At 41.4% G+C, this 27954-nt stretch overlaps 3 protein-coding genes, 1 long non-coding RNA gene and 1 pseudogene across 8 annotated transcripts in view; 1 reads left to right on the top strand and 4 right to left on the bottom strand.

Annotated features, from left to right (window-relative positions):
* The window catches only part of tfeb (transcription factor EB), a 28406-nt gene extending 26633 nt beyond the window's left edge, over positions 1-1773 (bottom strand). The window contains exon 1 of the mRNA XM_084928080.1: positions 1449-1773. The gene's annotated coding sequence lies outside the window, so the exon portion shown is untranslated. The remainder of the gene's footprint in view (positions 1-1448) is intronic.
* Positions 1774-2369: 596 nt separating this feature from the next.
* Positions 2370-4491, bottom strand: LOC146386883 (uncharacterized; annotated as a pseudogene).
* Positions 4492-4602: 111 nt separating this feature from the next.
* Positions 4603-11692, bottom strand: tmem183a (transmembrane protein 183A). 2 transcript variants are annotated; one of them, XM_084928077.1, is made up of 8 exons: positions 11479-11692; positions 10282-10371; positions 10037-10207; positions 8663-8822; positions 8073-8253; positions 7586-7666; positions 6702-6857; positions 4603-5986 (listed from the first exon to the last, which is right to left on the bottom strand). In XM_084928077.1, exons 1-8 carry the CDS (start codon positions 11540-11542, stop codon positions 5801-5803), a joined length of 1089 nt encoding a protein of 362 aa, XP_084784203.1. In that variant the 5' UTR covers positions 11543-11692; the 3' UTR covers positions 4603-5800. The 2 variants fall into 2 exon arrangements, with proteins under 2 accessions (XP_084784203.1, XP_084784204.1); XM_084928078.1 differs by having other exon boundaries at positions 6702-6854.
* A 3286-nt stretch (positions 11693-14978) lies between these two features.
* The window catches only part of ppfia4 (PTPRF interacting protein alpha 4), a 71754-nt gene continuing 58778 nt past the window's right edge, over positions 14979-27954 (top strand). For 2 of the 4 annotated variants that reach the window (XM_084928074.1, XM_084928070.1), the window contains exons 1-2: positions 14979-15443; positions 15576-15876. In XM_084928074.1, coding sequence (XP_084784200.1) covers positions 15619-15876 — 258 coding nt within the window. In that variant the 5' untranslated portion in view covers positions 14979-15443; positions 15576-15618. The remainder of the gene's footprint in view (positions 15444-15575; positions 15877-27954) is intronic. The other 2 variants (XM_084928071.1, XM_084928073.1) reach the window with 2 other exon arrangements.
* On the bottom strand, positions 25825-26837 carry LOC146386881 (uncharacterized). Its single transcript, XR_014800250.1, has 3 exons — positions 26767-26837; positions 26604-26693; positions 25825-26527 (listed from the first exon to the last, which is right to left on the bottom strand). It is a non-coding gene; the product is annotated as an uncharacterized LOC146386881 (long non-coding RNA).

The following is a 27954-nucleotide window of genomic DNA, read 5'->3' as shown; positions in this document are numbered from 1 at the left end:
TATTCACGTATCACGATGAACCCTGACCTCATTGATGCCTTCGTGCAAAACTCATTTTACTGGAAGTGATTCAAGGCAAGCGCAAATAAAAGGAACCCACTGCAGTTCCCCAAAACCCAAGCCTCACAGATCTGTTAGACGTGCAGAAAGGATGGAAGCTGGAAAGACAAATGAATTTAAGCAGTAACCCAAAAGATGATACAAACAGATTGCTTATATTTCCACTGTGACTTTGCTCTCTGGGGAACAGTATGTATGATTGCAGAGACCAAGGGTCAGAGAAGAGAGTCTTATGCCAAACGTTGATGGTGTAATATAGAGTCGCACACATGTTCTCAGGCAGGAGGGGGGCATTGAGCCACTGTACCCATGGTCTGGATGGGGGGGAGGGGGAGTATGTGAAGCCAAGGTGTTGGGTAAATAAATAAGGGGTTGCTGATGCTAAACATTATTCTGCTGATGTGAATCTGCTTTTTTAAATAAGTTGCTTCATCTAAATTTATTTCACCTTTAGTTGGGGAACGTCATATCTAAGTAAATTGTTGGTCAAACAGTTTAACCACAGTCCAGAAAAAGCAAGCTAAAACTTGCACTTCACGGTGAAACGACTGTTAAACCCAACCACGCATGCGCCTTTAGAGTCAACTATTATCACTGCATTACCAGACAGCAACTGTCATGCTAAACTCTACTTTTCACTTAACATACATACAGCACATGCGCGCACACACATGGAAATAGGAATAGCGCTCTGTGCTGAGAGGAAAGGCTGCATAAATCAGGGATGCCTTCATCACGTTGGCACCTTACATAACTTTAAAGGTAAGTACTTTAACAAGCAGAGCAGTAATACAGTCTGTACAGTCACAGACTTATACATAGCAGCATACCCCAAGGCTGAGGTGTTGTTACTGATACCGGTCTGGCTGCAGCTTATAAATGGCAAGAGGGGCAACTCCCAGCAGACTCGCAGAGGACAGTAAAAGGGAAAAAGTGGTGCAGCGCACTGTAAACCAGTGGTTCCAGGGTCTTCATCACAATGGCAAATGTGTCTTTATATTTAAATTATGGTTAAAACTACACGTACAAAAATATTTAACGCAATAAATTCTGAAGTGTGTCATGAACACCTCAAATCTTTCTACAAATATATTCAAGGCGGCAAAATACATGAGTAGAACAAATGTCCTGTATAATTTCTGTTTGTAGCCTGTATGCACAATTCATTTTTGTATTAATTTGATGAAATTATGCCTTTTATTTCGCCAAAAGGGCTACATAATCAGTTAGTTCAATCTAATCCATTCCATTTTAAGTCGATAAATCGCCTAAGTTTGCGTTGAAAGAGAGAAACGCGCACTTGTCTTTTCTTTTCACGGGGTTTCCAGAGGCAGCAGCGGTTCAGCAGAGGCTAACAGTTTCAGTAGCGTTGGTGAAATCTAACTTACCCGCTCTGAAGGTCAGACAGTACAAAATAAGAGTCAAGCTCAGGAGAAGAAAAAAAAGTGCGTGGCCACGTCTATATATTCTGGCACCAAGTCCGTCAGAAACTATCACAAGCTGAGTTTTAAACCAAGGTTTAAAAGGTTTGACTTTCCCCGTATTTCCACACACCGACAGCGCGTGTGTAACCGATGACACTTAGCCAATTTGTTTTCGTTTTGACGGTCAAGTTGTCACAACTCAGAGCGTCCGCGGTCACCTGTGCCACTGCCAATGGCAAAGCGCAAAACGGCCTTGTGGGAAATGTAGTTTTTACATCGCGTAAACCAGAAGATGCGCTATTTTGAGGTAGTGACGTGATGCCTGTTGACTGCAAAGTTAGTTCCGAGTCGTTAAACAAAAGCACTCAAAGAACTAAACGAAAGGAAAATCTGTTATGACTGTTTCATTGTGCAGCCTGTTGATGATCTTCCGTTAACAAATGTCAGTCTTTGTGGCACACTGCTCAAAATTAAACACTTTTGAAAGACAGCATAGCTTCAGTTAAACTTCTGGGATGTTGATCTGGTTAGACAGGTAGGAGAGGGGGTTGTTAATCAAGTTCAGCTGCTTTAGTGTTAATGAAATTCACCAGTGCACTAAAAAGGCAACTATGAGAACCGCCCACAACAGTAATGGTTTTTCCAGGTGGAGGTCACCACCCCTCCCAAATCTTTTGCCCTTTCATTTAAACTAGTTTTGCATGTGGCTGGGGTCAGTGTCACTACAGGTAGCACGAGGCGATACAGTGTATCTAGAAAGTATTCCATCTTCTTCACAGCTTCACTTTTTCCACATGTTGTCATGTTACAGCCTTATTCAAAACACATTCAAATTCATTTTTCACCTCAAAATTCTCCACACAATAATCCATAAGGGGGGGGGGGGGGGGGAAGTAGGCAAGTATTTACAGCCTTTGCTCAATTCTTTATTCAAAGTGCAATTAATGCCTCAGGTCTTTTTGAGCATGATACTACAAGCTTGGCACACCTGTTTTGGGGCTCTTATTCTTCTTTGCACTTTGAACTTCTTAAGCTCAGATTGGATGCAATTTTTTTTTTGCTGTACAGCAATTTTCACTTCTCTCCAGAGAAGTGCAATCAGGTTCAAGTCTGGGTTCTGGCTGGGCCGCTCAAAGACATTTACAGAGTTGTCTTGAAGTCAGTCCTTTGTCATCTTGGCTGTGTGCTTAGGAGTTTTGTCCTGCTGCAAGATGAATAGTCACCCTAGGCCAAAGGTCCTGAGCACTCTGGAGCAGGATATCATCAGTGATGTCTCTTTACGTTGCTGCATTCATCTTTCCCTTGACCCTGAATAGCCTCCCATTTCCTGCTGCCAAAAAGATCCCCAGCATGATGTTGCCACCACCATGATTCTCTGTAGGGATGGTATTGGCCAAGTGATGAGCAGTACCTGGTTTCCTCCAGACATGACACTTGGCATTTAAACCAGAGACTTCAATCTTGATTTAAAAAAAGAAGAAGAAGAAAAAAAAAAAAAAGGGGGTCTTCTTTATAATATATTACCTTTATTTCATCAGTTCTTTTGGTAAACTCCAGGTGTGCTGTCATATGCCTTTTACTGAGGGTTGTCTTCCATCTGGCCGCTCTATTATACAGGCCTGATTGGTGGAATGCTGCAGAAATGGTTGTCCTTCTAAAAGGGTCTCCTCTCTCCTCAAAGCAATGCCAGAGCTCTGACAGAGTGAACCTTCCTGACTAAGGTTCTTGTACCCAGATCACTTAAATTGGCCAGGCTGCCAACTCCAGGAAGAGTCCTACTGGTTCCAAATTTCATCCATTTACAGATGATGAAGGCCACTGTGCTAACTGGAACCTTCAATGCTGTAAAAACACTTCTGTATTGCGGCTCAGATCTGTGCCTCGTTCCATCTCCCTGGACTTCATGGCTTGGCTTGTACTGTGACATAATCGGTCAGCTATGGGACCTTATATAAACAGGTGCGTGCCTTTCCAAATCATGTCCAATCAACTGAATTTACCACAGGTGGATTCCAATCAAGTTGTATAAAGGTGTGACAGACAATTAGTGGAAACAGGACGCAGCTGAGCTCAGTTGTACCTGTGTGTCATGGCAAAGGCTGTGAATACCTATGTGGATGTTATTTATTTTTAATACATTTGCAAGAAGTTTTTTTCTTCACTTTGTCATTATGGGGGTATTGTGTGTAGAATTTTGAGGTGAAACAAATTTAATCCATTTTGGAATAAGGCTGTAACACGACAAAATGTGGAATAAGTGAAGCCCCGTAAATACTTTTGGGTCAGTGATGGTCTGAGGAGGCGTATCAATGGAAGAACCCACATACCTCTACAGGCTAGGCAACATTATCCTGACTGCCATTAAGTATCAGGATGCAGGACGTTCCTGGAGGATTAATGAAATAATACCATCGACTGTCCCCCACACTCACCTGACCTAAATCCAATAAAACACCTCTGTGATGCTGCAAGGTTGCACCTAAAACTGTCCAGGAGCTCACTGATGTCCAGAGCTGACACTGTCATCTCATTAGAGGCATGCCCCAACATCATCAGGCATGCACACAAGGTCATGGAGACTATACAAACGACCGAGTACTGTTTTGAGTGGCTGCAATTACATTTCAGCAAAATGGACTGCATGCTGCATCATTTAATCACTTTGATTTTCAGGGAGACTTTGAATTCAGCCCTCTGTAGGTTGATCATTTTAATCTCAATGTGGCATCTTTTTGTTCCCGACACATTTCCAGATATCACAAATATCTGTAAGAAGATCTGCATTTTCCCCCCACTGAGATCTGACGTTTGTTTTGTTTTTTGAGCAGTATATTTACTTTGAATGGATCCCAGTGTCATATTTCTCAATACAGAACAAACTCTTTTACTTTAATTCTAGAAGCAGCATGAGAAAACCTTCACACATATGAGATGTGAAGGAGGATTATCCGGTGCACGTTGGAGCCGAAAATTCTCATCTCAGTTATGTGGATCATCTGTGACTGGTTTTACACTGGTAAAATAGTACCTTATAAAGTCTTTGTTAATACCTACAATGACTATAAGAGGGAAATAAAAAAAAAAAAAATACATGGTTCAAAGGCAACCCAGAGAACTCTGATAGGGCAGTTTCAGTTTTTATTTCACTACAGTGATTTATCAATGAAACTCATTTGTTAAAACTAGTCCCCGACTCAAAAGCAATCAGCAGCTGCCAACCAGAAAAACCAGCCGTCCTCTGCTACTGGGTAATGCCACCAAAAAGTCATTATGGCAACTGCATATGGTTAAATCTAATGACTTCTTACCCCACAACAGATGTGCAAATAAGCTCAGGTTAAACAGACTTTTTAATTTGTCACAGCAAGGAAAGCACAGGTTGATGAATGATTGTTATGTTCCACCTGGGGGAGGTCTTACTCTTTTGCATGCTGTAGTAGCTTACTGGGAAACACAGCAAAATTACATCATCAATAACTCCACCTGTGCTTTCACAAACTGTTCCCAAAGTCAAACTGTCTGCTGTGGGGGGACAAAAAAAGTCTACTGTGACTCTGTCAAACACATGGATGGATAAATCGGTATGAGTGGTAGCTCCCCCCACGATCATCATGTGACTGGTAAAACTGTACACACATTCAACACACATGAAGACACTGAACACGTTCAAAGTTGAGGGTGAAGAAACACTGCAAGGGTGGCAGTACAGAACACAGCTCACAGAGTCAGCAAGGCAATCAAGATCTTATTAACCAAGAAAAAGCAAAAACAAAACACTGCCTGCATCAGCAGATGATGTCTGAGGTAAATCATCTCTTTGGCCCCTTCAGTGCAGAGCTGATTCAATCTTTTTCACATAATACTAAGTGAGGACGCTTCAAACTAAAATCAACCGAAAGGTTGTTGCAGTAACATGCCAAAGTATTTTAAGAATTGTCAAGCGACTATAAAATCAAATATCTAACAAAGTACAATCTTCCCACCCTTTTAACCCCTTTATGAGCTTTCTGATTTTTTTTTTATCCAGAGTAGAAAATGTGTTATACATGTACATTCAACATGCAGCAATGTAGTCTGTGAAAAATCGCAACAATTATACTACAGGGTCCCCTCTCCCATGTGTCTATGACCAGACCGTCACACTTCAATTCAGTGTTGGTTTTTACTAAACATCTAACAATCAAAATGTGTATTTGCAAAAAACCTTCACTGAACATGATATACAGATCATCAAGTATCGTCTTTTATGAGTGTAGCGAGATAATAATGAGGTTCCTGATGCAATGCCTGCTGTAGTAGGGGCTGAGAAGAGAGACTCATGAGTAGATTAAGGAGGGGTACTGTGGATGCCACCAGTCCATGAGCTTCACACTGTGTACAGGATCCAACACCACCTGGGTCCCACCTTGATCCGCTCTTTTCTTCCCCCGTTGGAGTGGCGAGTCTTGGAACACAAGCCGAACGCGGTGGTGGCGCATGTCTGTGCTTACATTTATTGTAAACTAGGAGGCAAAACAAGAGGAAAAGTCCATGAGTTTCTAGTCTGTAGCTCAGAAGAAGAATCAACCCTTTGTCATGTGAGGAAACATATACAGTCACTTTATTTAACAGAAGATTTTTGGAAAAAGAAAAGTAAAAATGTCTTATATTATCAACAACACACAGGGTTAAAATTTTGTATTTCCAAGTATGTCAATGAATGACGTTAAGACTAAAGCTGGTGTTTAGTAAAACTCAACAGAACAGTACATAAGAGCTCTCTGAAGCCTTCCTGTGTGATTGATCACTGACACCGAACTGCATTTTGATCACATTTCCTTTTTTAACTTTAACTTATTTCAAGCCGTTTAACACAGTAAAAATAATTAACTGGTAAAGCATACTAATGGGTCACATCAGCTGAATTAATAGTTGCAATCTTCATCCAGATCTTTGTTCTTTAATCTTAATGCTATTTAATGTCAATTGTCTAATAAAATATACTAGTGAGGAGTATTACATTTATTTTAAGCATCAATCAATTCAAACAAGAGTTACCACAACAACTTACTGCCACGAGACAGTTGCTTTCACTGATTGAAACTCTTTATATACACATTTAAAAACTTTATAGGCAGCACTTGACACTGCTACCTTGTAAAGATCAGCTGCAGAATAACACACACCAGTACTCAAAGGAACATTAAGGCAGGCAAAAAAACAAGGTGAGTTACTTACCAGGCTCAGCGTCATGCCCATGACTACTGGGGTGAAGATGAAGTTGAGGGTGGTGACCTGAAGCACATAGCAGTCAGAGTCTGGATTCATGTGAACATCTTCGTACTGTCTAGGCATACGCAAGGACTTGGCACAACCATTCCTACCGTTTCCCTGCTGAGACAAAGACACCAGAGAGACACATTTAAAACAGAAAACATGAAAGCAGAACTCACAATAAGCCAGAGTCAACAGAGTGTTTGTCAGAAATGTTGCTAGTGATGAATGAGTCAGTCTACATTAAGCAGTGAACCTAAATGGATGGAGAAACACCTTTTTAAAGCAGTTCCTTTTATCTGAGGCTAATAAGATACATCATCAAACTCAACCGCTGTATCTTAGTCTCCACATATATGTGGGGATATAAAAGGATGGTTATGATTTATTTTCAATTATTAAAATATTAGTTTAATTACACAAAAAAGTTTCTGTATTGTCTACGTCTCTTAAAATTACTTCTTCCAGTGCTTCACAGAATGTAATGCACCTCTACAGCCAGATGGTGGCAATAATGCACCTAGAAGTTGTTTGCCAACCAGCATTAAACAACAAAAATAGAAGTACGGGTTTCCAGCTTGGAGAAGAAAATTGTGTGGAGCAATGCACAAACAGGAGAAAGAAGTGAAGCTGATGACTACTACAGCTGAGAAAAGGTTCGGAAAACTAAACCAAAATGAGCTCCAGTGCAAACTCTGCCATGACACTGGTGCACCACAAGTACGCCTTGTCATTTGTGAGTAGAGGTGGGTGGGTGATCTTTTAAAGATGAGTCGAATAGTTCCCAGAGAATACATTATAGTATTAGAAATGCCCACCCCAAATAAAATGATGGCAAATGATGTTACCTGCTTTAAAAATTTAAAGTTGAACTCCCACAACGTTTCAGACCGAGTCCCCGACACCTTTTTGACCCAGAAAAGTAAACACTGTAAAAGGAAAAAGGCAGACATTTACACAATGAAATTCTAGCTGGGAGTGCTCCTCTTTGCAGATGTTTGTAATCATTTCTTGGAAAGGAAGTTAAGCAAACTGAGAAATATGCATTTTGCATGTGGAAAAACTGAGATCAGAGTTTTCAGTAAAGCCACACTGAAATTCCTTCACATGATAGAAAGTTTGGTCTAGTACTAACTTGCATCCTCAAGTCTAAAATCATATCAGTGTTGATAATAGTCGTGATAAACACTGAATTTCTTTTCTATCCAACTACAAAGCAGAGGTCACACACGAATATCAGCCATACGCAAACAGATCCATCTGCTTGCATATGACTGCAGGTAAATCAAACAGCTCCACCTCAACTATAATAAAAAGGTCTTTGAGGAGCTTTACCTTGGAGTTGAGTAAGGTAGTGGGTGTGGATTCTGGCAGTGGAGGAATCTTTGACACACGCAAGGTGAACGGCTCATATAAATGGAAAAGGGAGCGAATCACACAAGCCCGTAAGAAACGCATCTTCTCAATAGAGACAGGCTGCAGGCGAAGTGGCAGCTCAACATCAATCCTGTAGTGTCTTTAAAAAGAGAGAGCAGAGAAGGAGGAATGATGTGAGGTGATGTTAACTAGGAATAATTACACCGTTTTCACTGCATTCACCGCTTCTATCACAACATTAACGATGTGCTACTATGTTTTAACAAGGACTATTATCTGTAGGATGACACATTTAATAATTTCCCCCTATGCTGGCAATATATACAAATCTCAGAGGTGGGAGCATGAAAACTGTACACTTTCCTTGTATTCCACATGAACTACTGCTGTAAGTGAATCACATAGCACCATTCAAATGCATGAATCCAGTAAGCAGCAGATCATAAACGTATACTGTGCCTTCAACAGTGGAAATCACAAACACTCAACTACTCTGTGTCAATATTTTTATCAGTGCCAGTACGCAAGTGATCACAAAACCACCTCACCTCCTGTAGAGCCTAGTCCAAAAAGCTGCAGTGCAAGTGACCGTCCAGGCATTCCTACAGATTAGAGCAAATCTGCACACATCCTCAGGCCGAATATAGGAGGAGAGCACCAACCAAATGTCCACCGGATAATCTACACCATCACTGCTCTCACTGTTTTCTGTGAAGAAAACAACCAAAGAAAACACAATCAGTACCAAGTTAAACATACTAGTTTCAAAATGTATTTTGCACAATGGTCCACAAATTTTTGTGATTATATTTATATACTTAATGTGGCCGTTAGCATTGAAGTAAAAAAGCCACACGTCTTACTTAGCTGTGTTGTGTATATAAAATCAATTATAGGTGGAACAGATGTTGTGAGTTGCTATCAGACTAGTGGAGTGAGGAAAGTGCACACCTCTCTCCCTGTTGGTGTCACAGAATATTAGAGTGCAGGAATGACTATTGCTTTATAGTGTTTTAAGTATTTCTTTTCTGCAATTTTTTTTTCATATCTAGTTTTTTATATTTTAAACCTGGGCCCCTTTGAGAGTGGAAGCAGCTGCTGGTCAGTGAGGATAGATTGATGTACCAGGTATTTTAATACTAATGCTGTAGTGCTATGCTTTGAAATGTCTCTCTAATAAAGCTTTAATATTGAGAATTTGTAAGTAAGTAAGAATTTGTTTCTAGGCAGAGTACCAGTGATCCATTGCTGCAGGACTAGTTTCTTTTTTTCATGTCTGTTTGGCTGCATTTGCTTGCCTCCCCATTACAATACAAGTTGACTTCACTCAGGTCACTCCCCAGTCAGCCAGACTGCACAGGCTTTTATATGAATGTGTACGTTTGTCATGGGCTGCAATGAAACTAATCGGGTATGGAATTCAGAGGGTGTTTGTTCAATTGGTGTGCTTTTGATTGACTGCAGTGTTTTCTGAAGTGGAGCAAAACTGTTCCCGACCTGATGTTGAGACTGGGTCTTGTATTAACAGTAATGGTAAACGGACTGGTATATAGTCCTTTTCTACTCAATCTAAGCACTTAAAGCGCTTCACACTACAAACCTCATTTACACACATTCATGTGTACAGGTGCTTTTGTCTGTGCATCCTTATCCTAATGTTCACACCCCATCAAACTCCATTGGATCCACCAGAGTAAGTCAGGATTCAGCATCTTGCTAAGAATCCGTCTATAAGCTTTGGAGGTGGGAGGGATCAAACCACTGACCTTCTAGTTGCCAGATGAATGAGCAACAGCTTACCCCAAAATGAGTTGACTGTTGTGAGACTTGTTTTTTTTTATCTTTATTGAATGGAAATTTCACTTTTTCTTAATGCTAGTAAACTGTCATGGTGTAACATTAATGCTTAAGTGAAATGATACCCTTTCTCCTCTTGTTCTTCTTTTTGCGGGACACTTTAGTTTCGTTTTCTCCATCTTCTTCAGGGTCCTGCTCGTCGCTACTGCCCAAAGCGTCTGCTTTGACGCTTACTGCGGAGGAGAGGACTTCCTCTACAGCACCCTGCGATGCTTCCAGGCCACAGAGTAATTTCACTGAAACAGAAGATTATAAGTAAAGCACCAGGACAGGAATCAACCACAGTATAACTTCAGTCATCAAAGGTTACCTTCTTTTTCAATCGCATTTACAACAGCCTTTTTAACCCTCCCCGACTTCACAACGGCTGGGTCGGCATCAGCATAATCAGCTACAGTGACTAAGGAAAAGAACAGCAGATCATTAGCTTAACTTTTCACAGTTTTGAAGCTTACCGGTGTTCCAGATTAACTGGCGCTTAGATTAACTGGATTTGGTCGAACAGATGTGTGGCAGACTTGCGTTTCAGGAGCTGCTACCGACAAACCAGCAAAAAACAAAACAAAAAAAAAAAAAAAAACGCCAAATGTGTCATCTGTGAGGTTATCTCAAACACACTCCGTCAGTCTTGATGCTGTTGAACAACAAAATGTTTAAAAATGTCGCGAGTTTACCTGGTGATATTCTCATGTGCGACGCGATCGCGAAAAAAGCAAACAATTAACACCACGCCGATGTTGTTCACAGGACAGCAAGAGTAAACGATCGGGAGAATCTAGTTGTCGTTATCGTCCCCCTCGTACGTTTTATTTCTCCGATTTCAGCGTTTTTGCTTCACAACTAAAGCGTACAGTTTACTTTGTGTGCACTAACATGGACTCGAATCAACCAGCGCCACCTCTGGCCAAGTGCCACAGCCTACAGCCAGATCAACTTGTGACACACATCTGCACCACGTTTGAATTCGTTTCATGCACAATACATGTGTACCTGTCAATTGTGTCTGTTTGTGCGTCATGCAAATAAACCTTTGAAATGCATGTGAACAACATCGGCGTGGTGTTAATTGTTTGCCGTTTTCGCGATCGCGTCGCGCATGAGAATATCACCAGGTAAACTCGCGACATTTTTAAACATTTTGTTGTTCAACAGCATCAAGACTGGCGGAGTGTGTTTGAGATAACCTCACAAGTGTCACAGATGACACATTTGGCGTTTTTTTTGCTGGTTTGTCGGTAGCAGCTCCTGAAACGCAAGACTGCCACACATCTGTTCGACCAAAGCCAGTTAATCTGGAACACCGGCGCACCCTGCTGACCTGTCACGTGATTTCAAATGAACTTGCCGTCTTAAAAGAATAACACAAACACTGCAAATCGCATTGGTCACCTGTAAAACCGCAGATTGCCTTTTGGCTTTATGAAGTTGGGGGAACATGACAGAAACTTCAGCAGAATGTGAGAAGGCAGCAGAAGGCGGGCTAGCTTTCTGGCAAATCATATCCTACCTGATTCCGAACAAACGTCCCCGGCCTTAAATTTCAGCCGTTTTCGGTTCCCTTTCTTGGGCATGACGATACCAAAGATCTGTGGACGCTTAACGTGGCTGTGAGTCCTGCCATGTCTCTATGGCAAGCTGAGGTAAAGAGAAAGAAAGAAAAATCACAGAGAAATTGAAAAATGTTCCGCCAGGATCTTCAGCCATCATGGACTGACGTGACGTTGCAAATAACGCGAGAGTACCGTTTTCACTCTTTTCCTTGCCGTGCACTACTGCCATCTGTAGGCGTTTGTTAAGATTTCAGTCTATCGGGACCACAGCTTGTATGCCATTTAAAACCTGTTAATTGTTTGTTTTTTTTTTTTAATTATAAAATAGCTTTAAGGTGAATTATATATGTTTTTACTTTTTGAGGATGACTGCATGTAAATATGGATGCCAGACAGATTACTCACGTTTTTGATTGCTTGATTCTCCAGCGAGTGCTGCCTGGCTGAAGTGTTATCACACTGATGACATAAAAGAAGAGGTACTGTGTCACTCTGCCGCTAATGTACCATTAAAGCTGCCAAGACGTCACTGAGCCACGCAGACTTACCATTAGTAGGAGAGGGAAAAGAGTTCATTATGAATTCTGTACTGTATTCAGTGATTTTGTAATAGTGTCACAAAGAACCTGAGCATACCAAAACTTTCTCAGGCAGCACTGTTGTTAAACTGTGACAATATTTTTATTTTTCCACAGAAAGTCCTGCTGCATTTTAGAGATCAAAAACCAGAGGTTGTCCTCAAATATCTGGCCATTGCAAATTACCCTTTAACAACTAAGTAACATCAAAGCATCTCTCTCAGCTCCTCAGACGTTAGACTCAGAGTCAGAGGAGATAAGAATAAAATAATCTTCGCTGCAGTCAGAGCTGTTATCAACCCCTTAGAGGTCTCAGATCCATAACTGCAGTGCTGTCAAACACATTACGACCTCTCTTCATTTCAAAAGAGATTTCTTTTTTGCAACACAGCATCTTTATTTAACAAGAAAGCAACTGGGATAACAACAGCAATAATAAAATCAATTCTAAAGTGCACCCTGATTACCAGATTGTCATCTGCACACAAAGAACTGCAAATCTCACACAGAAAAGCCTAGACAACCAAGAATGTCACATTGAGAACCCTCTTTCTTTAAAGCAACAGTGCCAACCACTTGCTTCATGATTAAGATTGGGGAAATCTCATTTATCCGTACAGTAATATTGCTCAAAACTTGGAATAAACTTAAATAAATTAATAAATTAATAATAATGAAGTAAAGCTAGTATGACACAATGTGTACCACAAGTACTCCTTGTCATTTGGGAGTTGAGTGGGATGTGTGATCTTTGAGCATGAGTTAAATAGTTCCTAGTAAATACACAATAGTATTTGAAATGCCCACCCCAAATAACATGTTTGTAGATAGTGAGAAATGTAATGAAAAAAATAAACTAATTGATTAATAAATTCTTCTTTCCTTCTTCTTCTTCTTCTTCTTCTTCTTCTTCTTCTTCTTCTTCTTATTATTATTATTAACAGTAATATTGATAATAACAACAATAATGATTATAATTATAACCTACCATTCAAAAAACAATTTAGAACTAAAACAAAGACTGTATAAATACAGAAAAAAACATTACGTTTAAAATACTATTAAAATACATAATCAAAAGTAACTTCTGACCATGGAGTTTAAATTGCCAGCCACTCAAGGCAGCATGCTGAATTTTCTGTGAGAGAGGAATAAAGACCGAATTCAGAAAAAGTTTCATTCACTTAAAGTAAACATGCTTCTGTTGAAAAGAACGCATCAAGGTCAGCATTATAAATGTTGGTTTGAAGCACTGCTGCAGATAATCTGTTCTACCACTAGGTGGTGGTGTTAAATAACCAACATTGCTTCTAAAAACTCAAAAGCTTGGACAGTTGCAGTTGTGATATTATTTAGACTGAAAATTATTATTTAGCAACCCAGCATTAATACATATAGAGCATGCCTGACATTACATTAGCACCCTTTTCAGGGCTATGAAAGCTAAACATAATGAAGTAGTGGTTGTGGGGTTATTAAACTTACAACATCTGGTTGGCATGAGCTGTGACATATCATTCAGACGTTGTCACACATCTCATTCAAAAATCTCCAGCTTCAATTAATTTTTCTCTGTCTTTCAGGAAGAATTTATACATTCTCACATGCAATATCTCAGTGACATCCAGTTTTGCCTTTACTGGCCGCAAAGGCCCATCTGCACATATCGTTACAGATCTGATCATGGTATAATCAGTCATAACTGTCTTCTCTTTGCTCATCACTTTTATATAAATAGCTTTTTCACCATATTTCACAGTTTGTTTGTTTTTTCAAATGATAACAGCAATTACAGTTGATTTTTGGAAATGCAGTGGCTTAGTTTTGTGGGAGAGCTCTAGTGTGTTACATGAGAAAATGTTGCTACATATTCTTTTAATGCATTTGAAAGTTTTGAGAGAACCACTAAAAGTAAGAATCACAAAACTGCAACACACAGAATGCCTTCAAACAACAATCTAAATCAACAATTCATTTTCCTAAAGGGCCACCTGAGAAACTGGGACTGTTGTGAAGAGCTGCACTGCAGAAACTGGGACTATTGTGGAGGGCTGCACAACTGAAATTGGGATTGCTGTGGAGGGTTGCATCTCAGAACCTGAGAAACTGGGACTGTTATGGAGAGCTGCACTGGAGAACCTGGAAATACTGTATATAGTTCCTGTTTTTAAAGATATTTATAATAGCATTGCCACTGCTACTTGAACACAGATCAAGATGAGTGGGATTTTTTTTTATATTTTTTTAAATTGGTGCTTGTTTATGTGTCTGGAATGATATATTTATAAAAGAAATCTCAAAGCAATACATCAAACCCACAATGACTCATAAAAAGTCACGAGAAATAAACATTAAAAATCTCTTGATCTCTGACACAGTGTGCAGTTGACATAGGTCAACATCAAAAATGACAGACTGGCCAAAATGCTATACCCAGGCGATTTCTGTTTCAAGTTTACATCTCCAATTTGCCTAACGCTTGCAATCTTCGGGTTCATTTCAAGTCCTCCAGGGTGTGCTCCACACTAGATACACTGTGTTCAGCTTGGTTGAATTGATGCCACTAGAATGGGCATCGAGTCCCAGGAGCTGTCAGGTCAGCAACGTGCTTAGTGGTGCTGATGTGAGAAGTTAATTACACTTCAGCAATTAAGGTTGAATTCTGAGCCATAACTTGCAGTATAGTCTAAATGTAGAATGCTGATTCGAGGGGACATAAATGATCACTTCACTCCTGTATTATGCACACATGGCGCAGTCGTTTATAGGGTAATCCTGGGGACTAGGTCCCAGTATTCCCAAAGCTCTATAGACTGGTGGTGACAACTGCAGTGTGTGTATGTGTGCGCGTGGGTTTGTGGGGGCGCGCGCCAGCGAGTGTGTGTTTCTGTGACAGAGGGACTGGGAGGAGGAGTGAACATCGGTTCGGCGGCGGTGTGAAGAGATGGAAGCGGAGAAGGCGGATGCAGATAAGAGTCGCTCTCACTATCCACGGGAATAAGGACGCCGACCTTCTCCCCGATATTTTCTGCTGCTTTTTTAAATTTCCCTGTCAGTGTACCTACTATGATCTCCGTCGCGCTCGCGGGCACCACCCCTCTAAACGTACCCGTCTATCTCTGAGCTGAGCTGTCAATCACATCACGCCGGGATTTGTACATGTGAGTGCATGGCGCGCCGGGCAGGGCGGATCGGCTCACTGGGTGAAAAAACGCCGGTTAATATGGATGAAACGTCAGCGGTCGTCTCATCGTTTCAGTCACTCTGATTAGGTATGGCGATATAAAGCGTAAGATCGCACGTTTGATGCATGAAAAATAGAGCTCCAGCGTGCTGGGAGTAAGGTGCGTAACTGCGATTGCCTTGAATGTGCGTTGCTACGGGGCGTTAATGGGCCCTATTTATCAGTTACTGTAAGTCTGTTTATCAGGGTTATAACCCCCACGCATACACATATTCCTTCTTAATCCCGACAGCGACACTGTCCTATAGCGTTGCCCAGACCACAGAGCAGGAAAGATGATGTGTGAGGTGATGCCGACCATCAGCGAAGGAGACTCGGCTGGTCCTCCGAGAGGCACCGGCGGCGTCCCGAACGGCTCGGACCAGGAGGCCAACTTCGAACAACTCATGGTCAACATGCTGGACGAGAGGGACAAGCTGCTGGAGTCCCTCAGGGAGACTCAGGAGACTCTCATTCAGTCTCAAACCAAGCTGCAGGGGGCGCTGCACGAGAGGGATGTGCTCCAGCGGCAGATCAACGCCGCGCTGCCTCAGGTGAGGAGCAGCCGGCCTTTGAAGGAGGGGGAGAGTCAGGTTTGGGTGTGGGATTAGATGGCCTTGGGGTTTTTTGTTTTTTTATTTTCCAAGAGGGAGAAGCATCCTTCCTGTTCGGTTTGTTGCTATGATTTGCCGAGTTATGTGATGAGAGGTTATAGGTTGGTCATGGGGATCACTAGCCAATCAGAGTCAGCTATCTTGGGCCCCAAAAGTCTTTGGCACCATAATCATAGAGGCTTACGATCAAGAGAGTTGTGCTGATTTAAATAAAAATGTGAATGAATGAATGAATGGCATAGGTCTGGTGGTAATAGCTCAGTGAGCAAGGTAGATCTTGCTCTTTTGCCAGAATTTGAGACCCTGGGATAGCACCCCTGTTAAAATGTAATTTAATATTTATAGACTATATCTTCTGGGGATCCCATCTAACACTCCTTCATGTCCTGGGATATCTGTGAAGATGATGGGGATATGCAGGCCCATATCACATCAAAAGCTCATAAGTGGCAGCATGCCAGAAAGGAAGATCTAAATGTCTAGTAGGCAGAAAGGTAATGTAGTGGGTTGAAAGGTGGGTCAAAAATAAATGGAAGATTTTGGCTCACTAAGAGATGCTTGACTCTGCATGTAGAGGTCTGAGCTTGGCGTTGAGAGCCCTCCCTGTGAGAAGGGAGGGCAGAGCCTAACAGTAATTAACTGAGTGGAAACACCTCTGCATGTGGTGACCGGCCTGTCAGTGGCAATTGGAGCAAAAGGACTTGATTGTATTGTAGGCCATCTTTGACATCTGTCACCCTTATGTGTGTCTTTAAGAGAAAGGAGAGCTGAATAAGGGCTGTTAAAGTCACAGAGCATGACGACAATGAAGCCTCAGCACATAAAGCTATGTTAGCCTCTGACCTCCCCCCCCCCCGTCTAAATGCGTGGCACAGTACACATTACGGTGTGCATGTGTGTGTATCAGACAGAGAGAGCGAGAGAGAGAATCATGCTGACGATGACAAGCTCGCTGCAGCCTCTTGTGAAAGAAACATGGCTGCTTGCTAGTGTACATGGCCCTGGGCTGCTTGCTTCTACACATGCATGCATATATGTGTGTTTGTGTGTGTGTGTGTCAGTGAGGGAGAGAGTGGGTAGAGGCTGTCATGCTTGTTTTCTAATCCTGCTGGGTTCAACGTAATGTTTTATTCTAGCAATAATACAAGTATTAGTTATACAGTCAGAGACCTCGGGGACATTATGCAGACATTATAGCTGGCGAGCACATGCATAAGCTGTCTCTCGCTTTCTCTCTCAAAGCACCACGCTCAACTTGTGCATGCACACATCCAAACAAACCTGTGGTCATTTCCACAGCATCCACAGAATGGAGAGATGATGCAACGGACAGTGCAGGCAGTGAGACGGAGAAACCAAAAAAAAAAAAGAAAAAAAGTCTTAGTTGCAATTGATTTTGACTCAGTTTTGTTCTGCACAGCTGAGGAATGAGGATTGTCTGGCCTCTATGCATTATTAGAAATTGCAGTGTGCATTTTGCAATGATGAGGGGGAAGTGTGAGGAAAAAGAATAACATATGACTTCTGAAATCTCAGGTTTGGATGTGATGAATACTGTGTGTAAGAGCAATGTTGTAGCAGTTGGCAATGATCCTGACCCCACTTTCCTATATGTGTTGGTGGTAATTAGGGTGATTTGCTGCTGCTCTCAAAATGACCAAAGCTGGTGTGTTTATGCCCTCAACTACATTACAATGTGACAGTTTTGCATTTGCGCTTGCCGCCTCTGCTGTGTAGCCCTCTAGTTATGAGTGCCTACATGTGTGTGGTATGTCAGGTTTTCTCTGTATGTGTGCGTTTACTCCTCTGATGTATATGCATTGGCATGGCAATACAGTCTTTTTTCCCAAATCTGAGCACTCTTTTTGTCCTTTTGCCTAAAAAACATTTGTTATCTTAACCTACTAGGCATGTGCATTTGTGTGTAGTGTTTTGTTATGTCTTCTGTAGGTTTCCTGACTCTACGGGACTGGTTTGACCCAAATCTGTCAGATCTATGTCTCTCCTCCAAAGATGCACACTCAAACATGCACACATGTAAAAATGCACTGTTGGAGCAATTCAAAATTCAGCGCTCTTCAACATTGTCATTGTTCAAAAGACACAAACCTCCATCACCTTGGCATTTGTGTTTGCCTCGCTAACATCATAAAAGTGGGACGTTGCCATTTTGCCACACATGCACAGTCACACAGACACACACACAGACTAGGATGGATATGTTCATTAGCTACAGAGAATAGAGTTTCAGATTAACATGTCAGCCCATTACAGTGCATAATGCCTCTAATACAGCCCTCAGAGATGGGTTTGCCCATAGACAAATTAGGTTTTAAACACACAAGCATGCGCACAAAAGCTCATGTTATACACACACACACACACACACACACACACACTGTTACTTTGCTGAGTGAAGAAAACAGTTCCGACCTTTAGAGGAGAAAGCAGGCATATCATATGCCTGCTTTCTCCATATGCCACATATGTATACATGTGTGTGTAACGTAGAGAATAGATAGTGAGCGATAGATTTGTTAAATTTGTAAGATTTTATATATATATCCAGTGAATCCTCTGTCACTCAAAAGTTGCAGGTCCCTTGGAAATCTCCTTCTTTGTGATGGAAAAGCACATTTTATAAAAAAAAATTGATTAATGGATTTCTAATAGAATACCAATAGAGGCGAACAGAGACCCAATTTCAGTAGCCATCTCTCTTACCTTGTACAAGTTTTATCATGTTAAAAGTCTCAAATCTGGGAGACAGGTGCTTCATATCTAAATGGTAACCACAAAATGCCACTCTCATTATCAGCAGTACAGAGAACAACTGTTTGTGTTGTTCTATCTGAGCAGAGTTGCAAAGACAAAACCTAGACTGGCCAGTGAAAGGAGAACCTAAGAGAACAGACTTTTTTTTCAGTAGAAGATTGGGGGGGGAAAGTCTTGAGAACTATCCGGGCTGTTTCAGAAAGATTTGTGAAACAAGGCATAAAAATTAAAAGATGCTTGGCGTATTGATTGATACCATCTTCCAAGCATGGTGAAGAAATTTGACAGTTTAGTTTAGAAGGTGGAAAACTGGTTCAGAATGAAAGGGATCTACAACAAGGAACACTCGGTCCATGCCATACCCTGTGTATAGGGGCTCCATTAGAACCATTTTCCTTATACAACAGGACACTGACCCAACGTGCAGGTCCAAACATGCAAGAACTATTTACAGAGTAAAGAAACTGGTGTTCAGTCACCAAATGTCAACCCTGCAGAGCTCAAAGCATTAGGTGCTTGAGAAGCACAATCCAGCTTTTTGGAGAGCTCCACAAGTTTATGAAGTTCAAAGAATCAAATGATTATTTCATGATTAATCATTGTTTCTAAAATGTAACTGGTCGACATCATTTTGAAAACTTTTTGATGAATAAAGAGCGGGATGTCTCTTTATTCGGGCATGTGAGTTTCATAGTCTGTGTGTTTGTGAGAGTGTGTGTTGTGATGTTTGGACACCTGTTTCAGTCAGACACAACACTGTCTATTTTTGCCAGCATACAAGTACACAGAGATGAAGGGACACAAACTCACACACACAGACAGACACGGACACAGACACAGACACGGATCTCATTGCCCTTCCAAAACAACTGTCTCTATTTCCACCCTCCCCGTCCCCACTGATATGCTCCTCCATGCACGCATATACACAAGTATTTTTGTTGTTTACTTGAGCTCACACACATTAATGACCTTTTCTTTGACTTCTCACAGCAATGATTGCTGCCTTACTGTTGTTCAGACTCATAAACACACATAGCTTTGTGTCTCCACGAAAAACCATATGCAATCTGACTGTTTTGCATATGTCTCCAACCTTGCCTTGCTTCAGGTATTACTGTTTCGGGGTTGGTGTGTCTTCTCCGAAGGCTAGATTTGAAAACAGCTGACTTTGGTGCATCTTTTTTTTTTACTGCACCTATCTGGCTTTAGTTTTTGGTTCTTTCTCTTGTCCCGTTTCCCTCCCTCTTTCACATTTTCTCTGTTGATCTGACACCTCAATAACCCACTAGTCCATTAACTGCTCCCTCAGACAGTTTTTGTCTCCTCCTACTCTTGCAAATGACCTTTGTCCATAGCTCAACACAGTCTATTATCAGAGGGGAGATGAGGCAGAGGTGTGCTTTTCAAACCACGCTGCTTCTGTATGGCAACTCACAAAGTGTTCAGGCACTTTTCCTTTTTACATATTTTAATTTTGAAAATTAAGTTTTTGTGTGAAAAGGACACATTCCATATCTACCTCCAATAACCCTCGACAAAGAGAATGCATGCTTTTAGATTTCTTTTTTAATTTATCAAACTCAAAATGTAAAGCTCCCATTCTAATAGTATTGAAACTATTAATTTCTCATGTATTTTGTGTGTGTGTGGAAACCTACACATGAAGGGTCTTTAGATGTCTCTACAGATGTTCTGTAGAGACAACCTCGGCTTTTCTAGGCTACTCATTCACAATATGCTTCCTGTCATTGTTATGCTGAAAGATGAACCTTTACCCCGGTCTCATGCACTCCAAGTATATTTCCTCTAAGTCTCAAGGTCCTCTCTGTATTTGGCTGTATTTATACTCCAGCCAGCTCTGACTGGCCTCCTTGTCCCTGCAGCTAAAAACATCCCCACAGAATAATCCTGCCACTCCCATGCTTGATTGTGGCAATGGTATTAACCAGGTGACCTGCAGTGCCTGATATTTTCCATCTCCAAACAGGTTGTTGTATATCTTTTACCCAACAGTGGTTTTCTAAAAGCCTGACAGACAGAGTACTGATAATATGGTAGTCCACCTCTCGGCTTCTTATAACACTGCAGATCACTGAAGATTGGCGGTGTTTGTTGGGGTTTTTTACCTCCCTGATCTTGGCCGTTTTTACCTGGTTATTTAGTTTGACTAAACTCTAGAGGAATCCTGGTGCTTTCAAATGTAATCAGTTTCAAAGTTTTTTTGTTGTTTGAGTGTGTGTGTGTGTGTGTGTGTGTGTGGGGGGGGGGGGGGGGGTGCCCTGAAAACTTCCAAGTTCTTAAATTTGTACTCTTCTTAAATCTTTCTGCATTCAGATAAATTTAGACTGTGTGTGTGTCAAATAATATGTTCTATGGAGAACATGACTCCTCTGAATATTTTTGTACGAAGATACGTCAAAAACGTAACATCAGCTAACATATTGCTTTTGTTGTCACACAACAGTTTAATTTATAATGTTTAAGCAGTGACCCCACAGAGTGTTCATTCATTTCTGAGCACTGAGCACTGTGATTGGCCTGCTCAGTACCATCAGTTACTCCTGTGCATTTCTGAACACTTTTATGTGACTGTTTCTAAATGGATCAGTGAGAGAATAACAATCATCACCTCAGTATAAGGACTCACGGATGTTAGCAAATACCTGGTATGTGAGGGAATGTACAAAGAAGCAGAAAAACTTAGAAATATATATTTAAAAAAAAATATTTAGCTCCATAAAACAATAATGATTTAAATAATGAGCGCAACAAAGAGTAGAGACACAAAAGGGAAAAACAGTCCCTGCATTTTATTTGTTTCTATTATAGCTTGCTGGTGCTGCATATAAATCACCAGCATATAAATCACTTTAATCTTTAAGATAGCTTAATTCTAATATTGCCTAGAAATACAGTTTACTAACTTTTTGAAAACGATAGCCTGGAAAATGATTTTTCCACTATTTATGTATCAATGTGGGCAAAGGAAAGGAGAAAGAAGCTAATCAGCTTTAATTAATGTCTGTGTTGCGATGAATAAACATATATCCTTAGTGCTGGGGTAAGTGTTGTGCTGGCTAACACAGATAGAGTTATTCCACACTACTTGAACCAAGGCCAACAGAGCTAAGCCTCACAGGCTTGGTACTCAGCCACTTTTACTGTACTAGTATTTTACTTGTAGGTGTGAGTGGGAAGGGGTGTCAGAGTTAATATACATTAGATCGCATAAGAAACAAGGAGTGCTCTGAGGTGCTCTTGCACAGTATTTGGAGATGGCCTGACCTTATCACAAGACAAGCAACCTTTCAGCAAGGCATAAACACACAACTTCACATTTATAGACCAATTGATCGATGAGTTAATCCGAATAAAAAAGGTCAAGTGTTTTGATCATTTATTGGTTTAATAAGTAATTTTGCAGAAAAAAAATGTGATGGTTGTGTTTCATCCATGGAGTGTTGGAAAAATTAAACAATACATCTGAAGACAGTACCCCGAGTTCTATTGAGAGTGACATCTTAGATGTTTTACACACTAACCAATCCGCTTATTAATTGAGAAAACGACCCAAAGATGAATCAGTGACAAGAATAATCATTTATTTTAGCCATTCTGATTTGCACCACCCACAGACGAACAATGATGCACACACCGTCTGTATTTCCTTAAATGTCAGCATGCACAGTCTGCATGTCGACTTGAGTCTGTGCATCGGTACGTGTGAACGAATATGCCTGCGGATAGTGTTGCTTATGCATGGATGGCCTAGGCGGCTTTGTGTGCCACGATAGGAGAATATTGAGGAGGATAGGCCAAAGTCAGATGAAAAATTATTGCATTTGATTGGTCTGCTATCGAAGCCCAAATCCTATGCTATGTGTTATGTAAGCGCCAAATAGAGGAATTTGGGTTGATATAGGGGAAAGTGGAGCATGAAGTGAGCAGCTGAAATTTGCCAAGAAACCCTGAAAGAGGAACAAATAAGAGAGTGAGGGAGATTTTGAGAGAGAAGGTATGACACTGAAAGACAGAGAGGGCAAAGTTCTTACAGACTCAACTGAGATGGATATCCCATCTACATTATAACTATTCACTGAAATCTAAAAAAGTCTGTTTCTTTTGATTGTCTTGGGCCCTTTTAAAGACATGGCTATCATCCGACTACTGCTGTGTTCATTACTGTGGTTGCATTTTTAATTTTGAGACAGACAAAGAGACACAAACGAGAAATCAGAAGTGAGACTAACAACATATTCATCTTCTAGCAGCTGACATCACACCTCTCATTCTGAGCCTCTTTCTTATCCTCTCTTCTTCTCTCCTTCCACTCCTCAGCATGTTATTCCATAATCCTCCCTCCTGTATGATGTCCAGTCTTCATTTAAGCCTCCTATTCACCAAAGCTGTGAGCAGGTCACAGTGGACCCTGGCAAGGGCCTTTGCACAGCTTTTGGGGACCCTGAACACTAATAGATTATTAGTGTGCAAAGCTAGCTCCCCCATGCTGCTCTGCTGTGCCATGGCTTAGACGCTCCATCTCTCAGAAGGAGCCATCCTTTGCTCCCTCCTTCTCCGTGCCAGTACCATCTGGCTCTCAGCACCAGGCACATTTAGCTCAGCCGGGCGCCAATTTGTTCCCCTGGCTGCCTGGGTTAGCAAAGGAAGGTGAGGTAAGGAGGAAGAAAGGTGGTAAAGAGAGTCGCAATTACAAAGACAGTGTAAGATTTAGCAACGAGAGGCAGAAAGTCAGGAAAAAAGCTGAATCAAGCATACCTGACAGGTCCCAGCAGCATGGGACATGCTCTGGTAATAGGAAGAACGGAAAGCCACTATATGTCTATGAGTGTGTGTAAGTTCCTTCTCTCTGGTAATAAGAGCAGAGTGATTGGAGTTGCAGGACCACCAGAGGGGGAAGGCGAGAGTAATGAAGGAGGGAGGCAGGAAAGGACAGAATGAGAGAAAGGGAGGAAGGGCAGGGGGATGTGAGATGAAGTTTTCCAGCCAGCAGTTAAGCCCACAGTGGCCCTGCCATGTCTAACAACTACACTATTGGAACTCTGTCAGTTCACTTTCTCTACAGCTACTCCCTCAGAATAGAAGATAAGGCATCAGTGGGTGGGGAGAGGTGTTAATATTGTACTATTGGGATGTGGAAGTCGGAAAGTAAGTATATTTAAAAGAAATGTTGGAGTAACCCATGGTTATACACTTCAAGGTTATCATGTATCCTCTACATCTGTATGCACCCACATGTTCAGAGATATGGGAGAGAAAAAAACATGCATCAACTCTGCTCCCAAAGACATTTTTAAAAAACACCCAACTGCACTAACAATCCCGCTTCCAAAAAATCCTGGGACACTGTATGAAAACAGCATGCAATTTTGCAAATAATCTTTAATCTATAAGTCTATAACTGAAAAATGTATAAGGACAACAAAGCTAATCAGATGGTCCCTCTCATTGGCTACCAACTGGACAATCACCTGTCAGTAGCCAATGTGAGTTATCTTCTTCTCCAACAGCTAGAATTGCTAAAACGTATGAAAGTGACTCAAAGTTTAATACAGTATGAGCCAAAATCAGCAAAGGAGACAGGAGAGAGGTTGCTGTGGATGGCCATTTTCCCATGGAGTTCTATAGAACCGGAAGTGTTTTTGCAACCTATCCGGTCGTTAAGTCTGACGTCACTAGCCGTGTCTGGGCCTAAACTCCGCTGCAGGTCCATATATCAAACGATCACTATGGCATTACTGAGAGTTGAAAAACTGTCTAAAGTCTTTCATCTTTAATAAAATGATCAGCGTTCTGCTCTACCAGGTGTAACAATTGAGTTTAACATCCAGGCATCCATGAAAACGAAATTTATGACATTTAACGGAGTTAGAAGTTAGCTCGCTAGCTTCTATCTAAATACAATATAGCATGTCCTGACTGCAGGGTTTTGGAAACAAATTAAAATGTACAGCTCTGTTATCACTTCCAACATAAATGAAGACAAAACTAAACAGCAGTGACGTTTGTAGGGTTACTGAAGTTTGGCTAGCTGGTATATACTGATGTGCTACGTGACCGCTAGCGACACAGCTATGTTAGCATAATATAAACAAGCTAACTTTTTTTCCACTCAAAAGTTACCGTGAGTATTCTCGGTGGTCAGGAACAAATGTAATCGCATGGCAGGATGCTGTAAAAGGACCAAACTTCAGCCAGGAGAACAACTGAGATAATCCATCCACAAAACGAGGTTAGTCATTCATATACTGTTGCATGGGCTGGGCTGTAGTTACATCCTAAGGTTTTAAAAACTGAGCTTAAATGATTAGCGGTAATAAAAGCCGAGGGAGGTCAACAGTGATCACTGACTGTTTTAGGAGCTTTTTGAGATTAAATAGAAGAAAATACATAACATTAAACATGTTAACAACACAAAAGCCATATTAAACGCAGACTACTTTAGGCCCGGAAGTAGGATTCGTCACGTCATCACTTAACGACCGGATACCAAATCTGGTGGCTACTATAAAGAATGCAGGTTTATGACACTTGCACCACCTTTTAAAACTAGAAGCTCCTGTATAAGTAAGTAGACCCATACTTTTGTACATATAGAACTGTCTATTGTTACCTACAATATCTTTTGATAATATCTACTGTAGCCAAAATCCTTTTTTGGCTACAGTTTATTTTGAAAAACATCCTTTGATTATTAACCAGTCCTCTCCACAGTCTTGAACAGAGTAGTAGTGGCTCCATAGTGTGGTGGTTAACACATTTGGCTAACACGTGAATGAGACCAGGAGGTGACACAAATGTTGGGGGAGGGTTGTGTCAGAAAGTGCATCCGGTGTGAAAGTCTGTGCAGTATCAAATATGTATATTCATCTGCTGTGGCGACCCATTGTGAGTAAGGGAATCGCTGAAAGAAGCTTACTCTAGACCAGGGGTGTCAAACTCAAATACACAGTGGGCCAAAATTCAAAACTGGATCAAAGTTGCGGGCTAACATTAATATTCTTTGGAAAAAAAAAGAAAAAAAAAAAAAAAAAAAAAAAAAAAAAGTCTTCCTCCAAATATAACAAGGAATCTTTTCTTATGGACTCAAACAAGTTTTGCTGAAAAACTGAATATGGAACAAGCAAAGCTTAATACTAAATGTGACCCGTGGTAGGTACCTATTTAAAATAGGACAGAGCCGTAGGCGCACAGTCAGTTAAGAAGAGTTTAATCTTTAATACAAAATAAAAGTAACAGTGTAACAGCGGCACCTAAAAACAATTAAAAAGCTTTACCTTATTAAAAACGATAAAACCGTATAATTGCCCGTGAGACAGGACAAGCGCTGCGGGGAACCGTTTAAGAACAAATCGACATAGCACACAGGTTAAAAAGGGGACGGCAACTCACACATGACCCCAAATGGGCAAAACACTATAGAGAAAAAAAAAAAAAACAAAAAACAACAACAACAACAACAACACACACACCACACAATCTTCAGTGCCGTCTTCACTCAGGCCCACCGCTGTGCATGCAAAAGCGGCAAGACAAAAAAAGGATTTGTTTTCCCTGCAGCGCCTTCACCGTCCGCGACAATATAGATATATAAAAAAGGGGTTAAAATACTAAAAGAATCAATCTGTGGTGCCTACTGATACAGAAAAAATTAAAACAAAAAAACAAAACAATCGACAGCCGCAGCAGTCAGTCTGTCGACTTACACCAGTTTAAAACAAATTAAAACACACTGATGTGTCGGGTCCTTTGCCCGCAGCCAGAAATCCACCTGGCAAAGCAGCAGCTCTGTACTCTGTGAATAAAAGGCAGGAGATCACTTAGCTGGACAGTAAAACAGGAATATTCCTCAACTGAATTGGTTTTGTTACCTGTCCACAAGTTCGTGTCACACCCTAACAAATGTGGGTCAGTGGCGATGAAGTCCACTATACCGTTCTCACGGGAGCAATGTTTCCCACCTACAAGGGTGAAAATAACTGTAAACCTCTGCCAACAGCCAGAGCTCAAGTGGTACATTTTTGTGTAACCTACCGTTCTAACAGAAGTTTAGGGGAGGACCCGTATCAGACTTCCATAGACAGAAGTTAAGAAACACCAACTTGCGCCAAGCACTCGCAGCTTCAGGTTTGCAGAGGAATACCCAATTGCCCACACCTGCGCTTATGAAAGGAGCAAAGACCAGCTCCGCCCACCAGGGGCGGTCCCAAGTCTCCAGGTCTCACCTGTCACATTCTCCCCCCTGGCTTTTGCATTGGCGACCCGACAATGAAACTTTAAAGCCACGGTCTGTAAAAAGCTGTAACTGAATGTACACTAGGTGGCCTGGCTTCAGCTGATTGGGGCAGATGGTGTGGATTGGAATGGTGGCCAGCTGTTGAGCGTGTCGTTCTTCTAACTGTACCACTTTCAGCTAATGGAATGGGGACACTACACTGTGGAGTCAGGGTACCAGGCTCAGTCCCTCTGGACTGCGGCCTCATTACTATAGCCAGGTCCTCTGGGGGTTGTTGGGGACAAGGTGCAGAATCCGTTCGTACACGTTGGGGGTCACCTCTAGGGGACTCCCTTTGTTGCCACACATAAAAGTCTCCCTCATCCTCAGACAGGGGTAACCGGTCAGGTGAACTTCTAGGGTTAGGAGTTTGCTGGAGCTCTGCCCTTATTTTCTCACAAATATCAGCAGGGATCGGCTTAATCAATTGTCTATTAACCTGTCTTTTCTGTTCTGGATCATGGAGTGGGGCCACTGTATACACAGGACCAGCATCAGCAGGGGCACGGACAATACAATACGGTGTAACGCCCCAAAAATCTTGGATTTTATTCCGGCCCCGAATGGTATGATCTCTCAAATACACTAACTGATGCAATGGCAAGGGGTCAGAAGCTGGGGCAGGTTGACGATCTGCACGCAGCGTCGCTGCTGCTTTGGTGTGGTTACTCACACCTTTACAGGGAGTGCAGAATTATTAGGCAAATGAGCATTTTGTCCACATCATCCTCTTCATGCATGTTGTCTTACTCCAAGCTGTATAGGCTCGAAAGCCTACTACCAATTAAGCATATTAGGTGATGTGCATCTCTGTAATGAGAAGGGGTGTGGTCTAATGACATCAACACCCTATATCAAGTGTGCATAATTATTAGGCAACTTCCTTTCCTTTGGCAAAATGAGTCAAAAGAAGGACTTGACAGGCTCAGAAAAGTCAAAAATAGTGA

Source organism: Perissodus microlepis, chromosome 5 (assembly GCF_051167445.1).
Source record: "Perissodus microlepis isolate ML-2025 ecotype Zambia chromosome 5, ASM5116744v1, whole genome shotgun sequence".
NCBI lineage: Eukaryota > Metazoa > Chordata > Actinopteri > Cichliformes > Cichlidae > Perissodus > Perissodus microlepis.
This window is presented reverse-complemented; position numbering and strand designations above follow the sequence as displayed.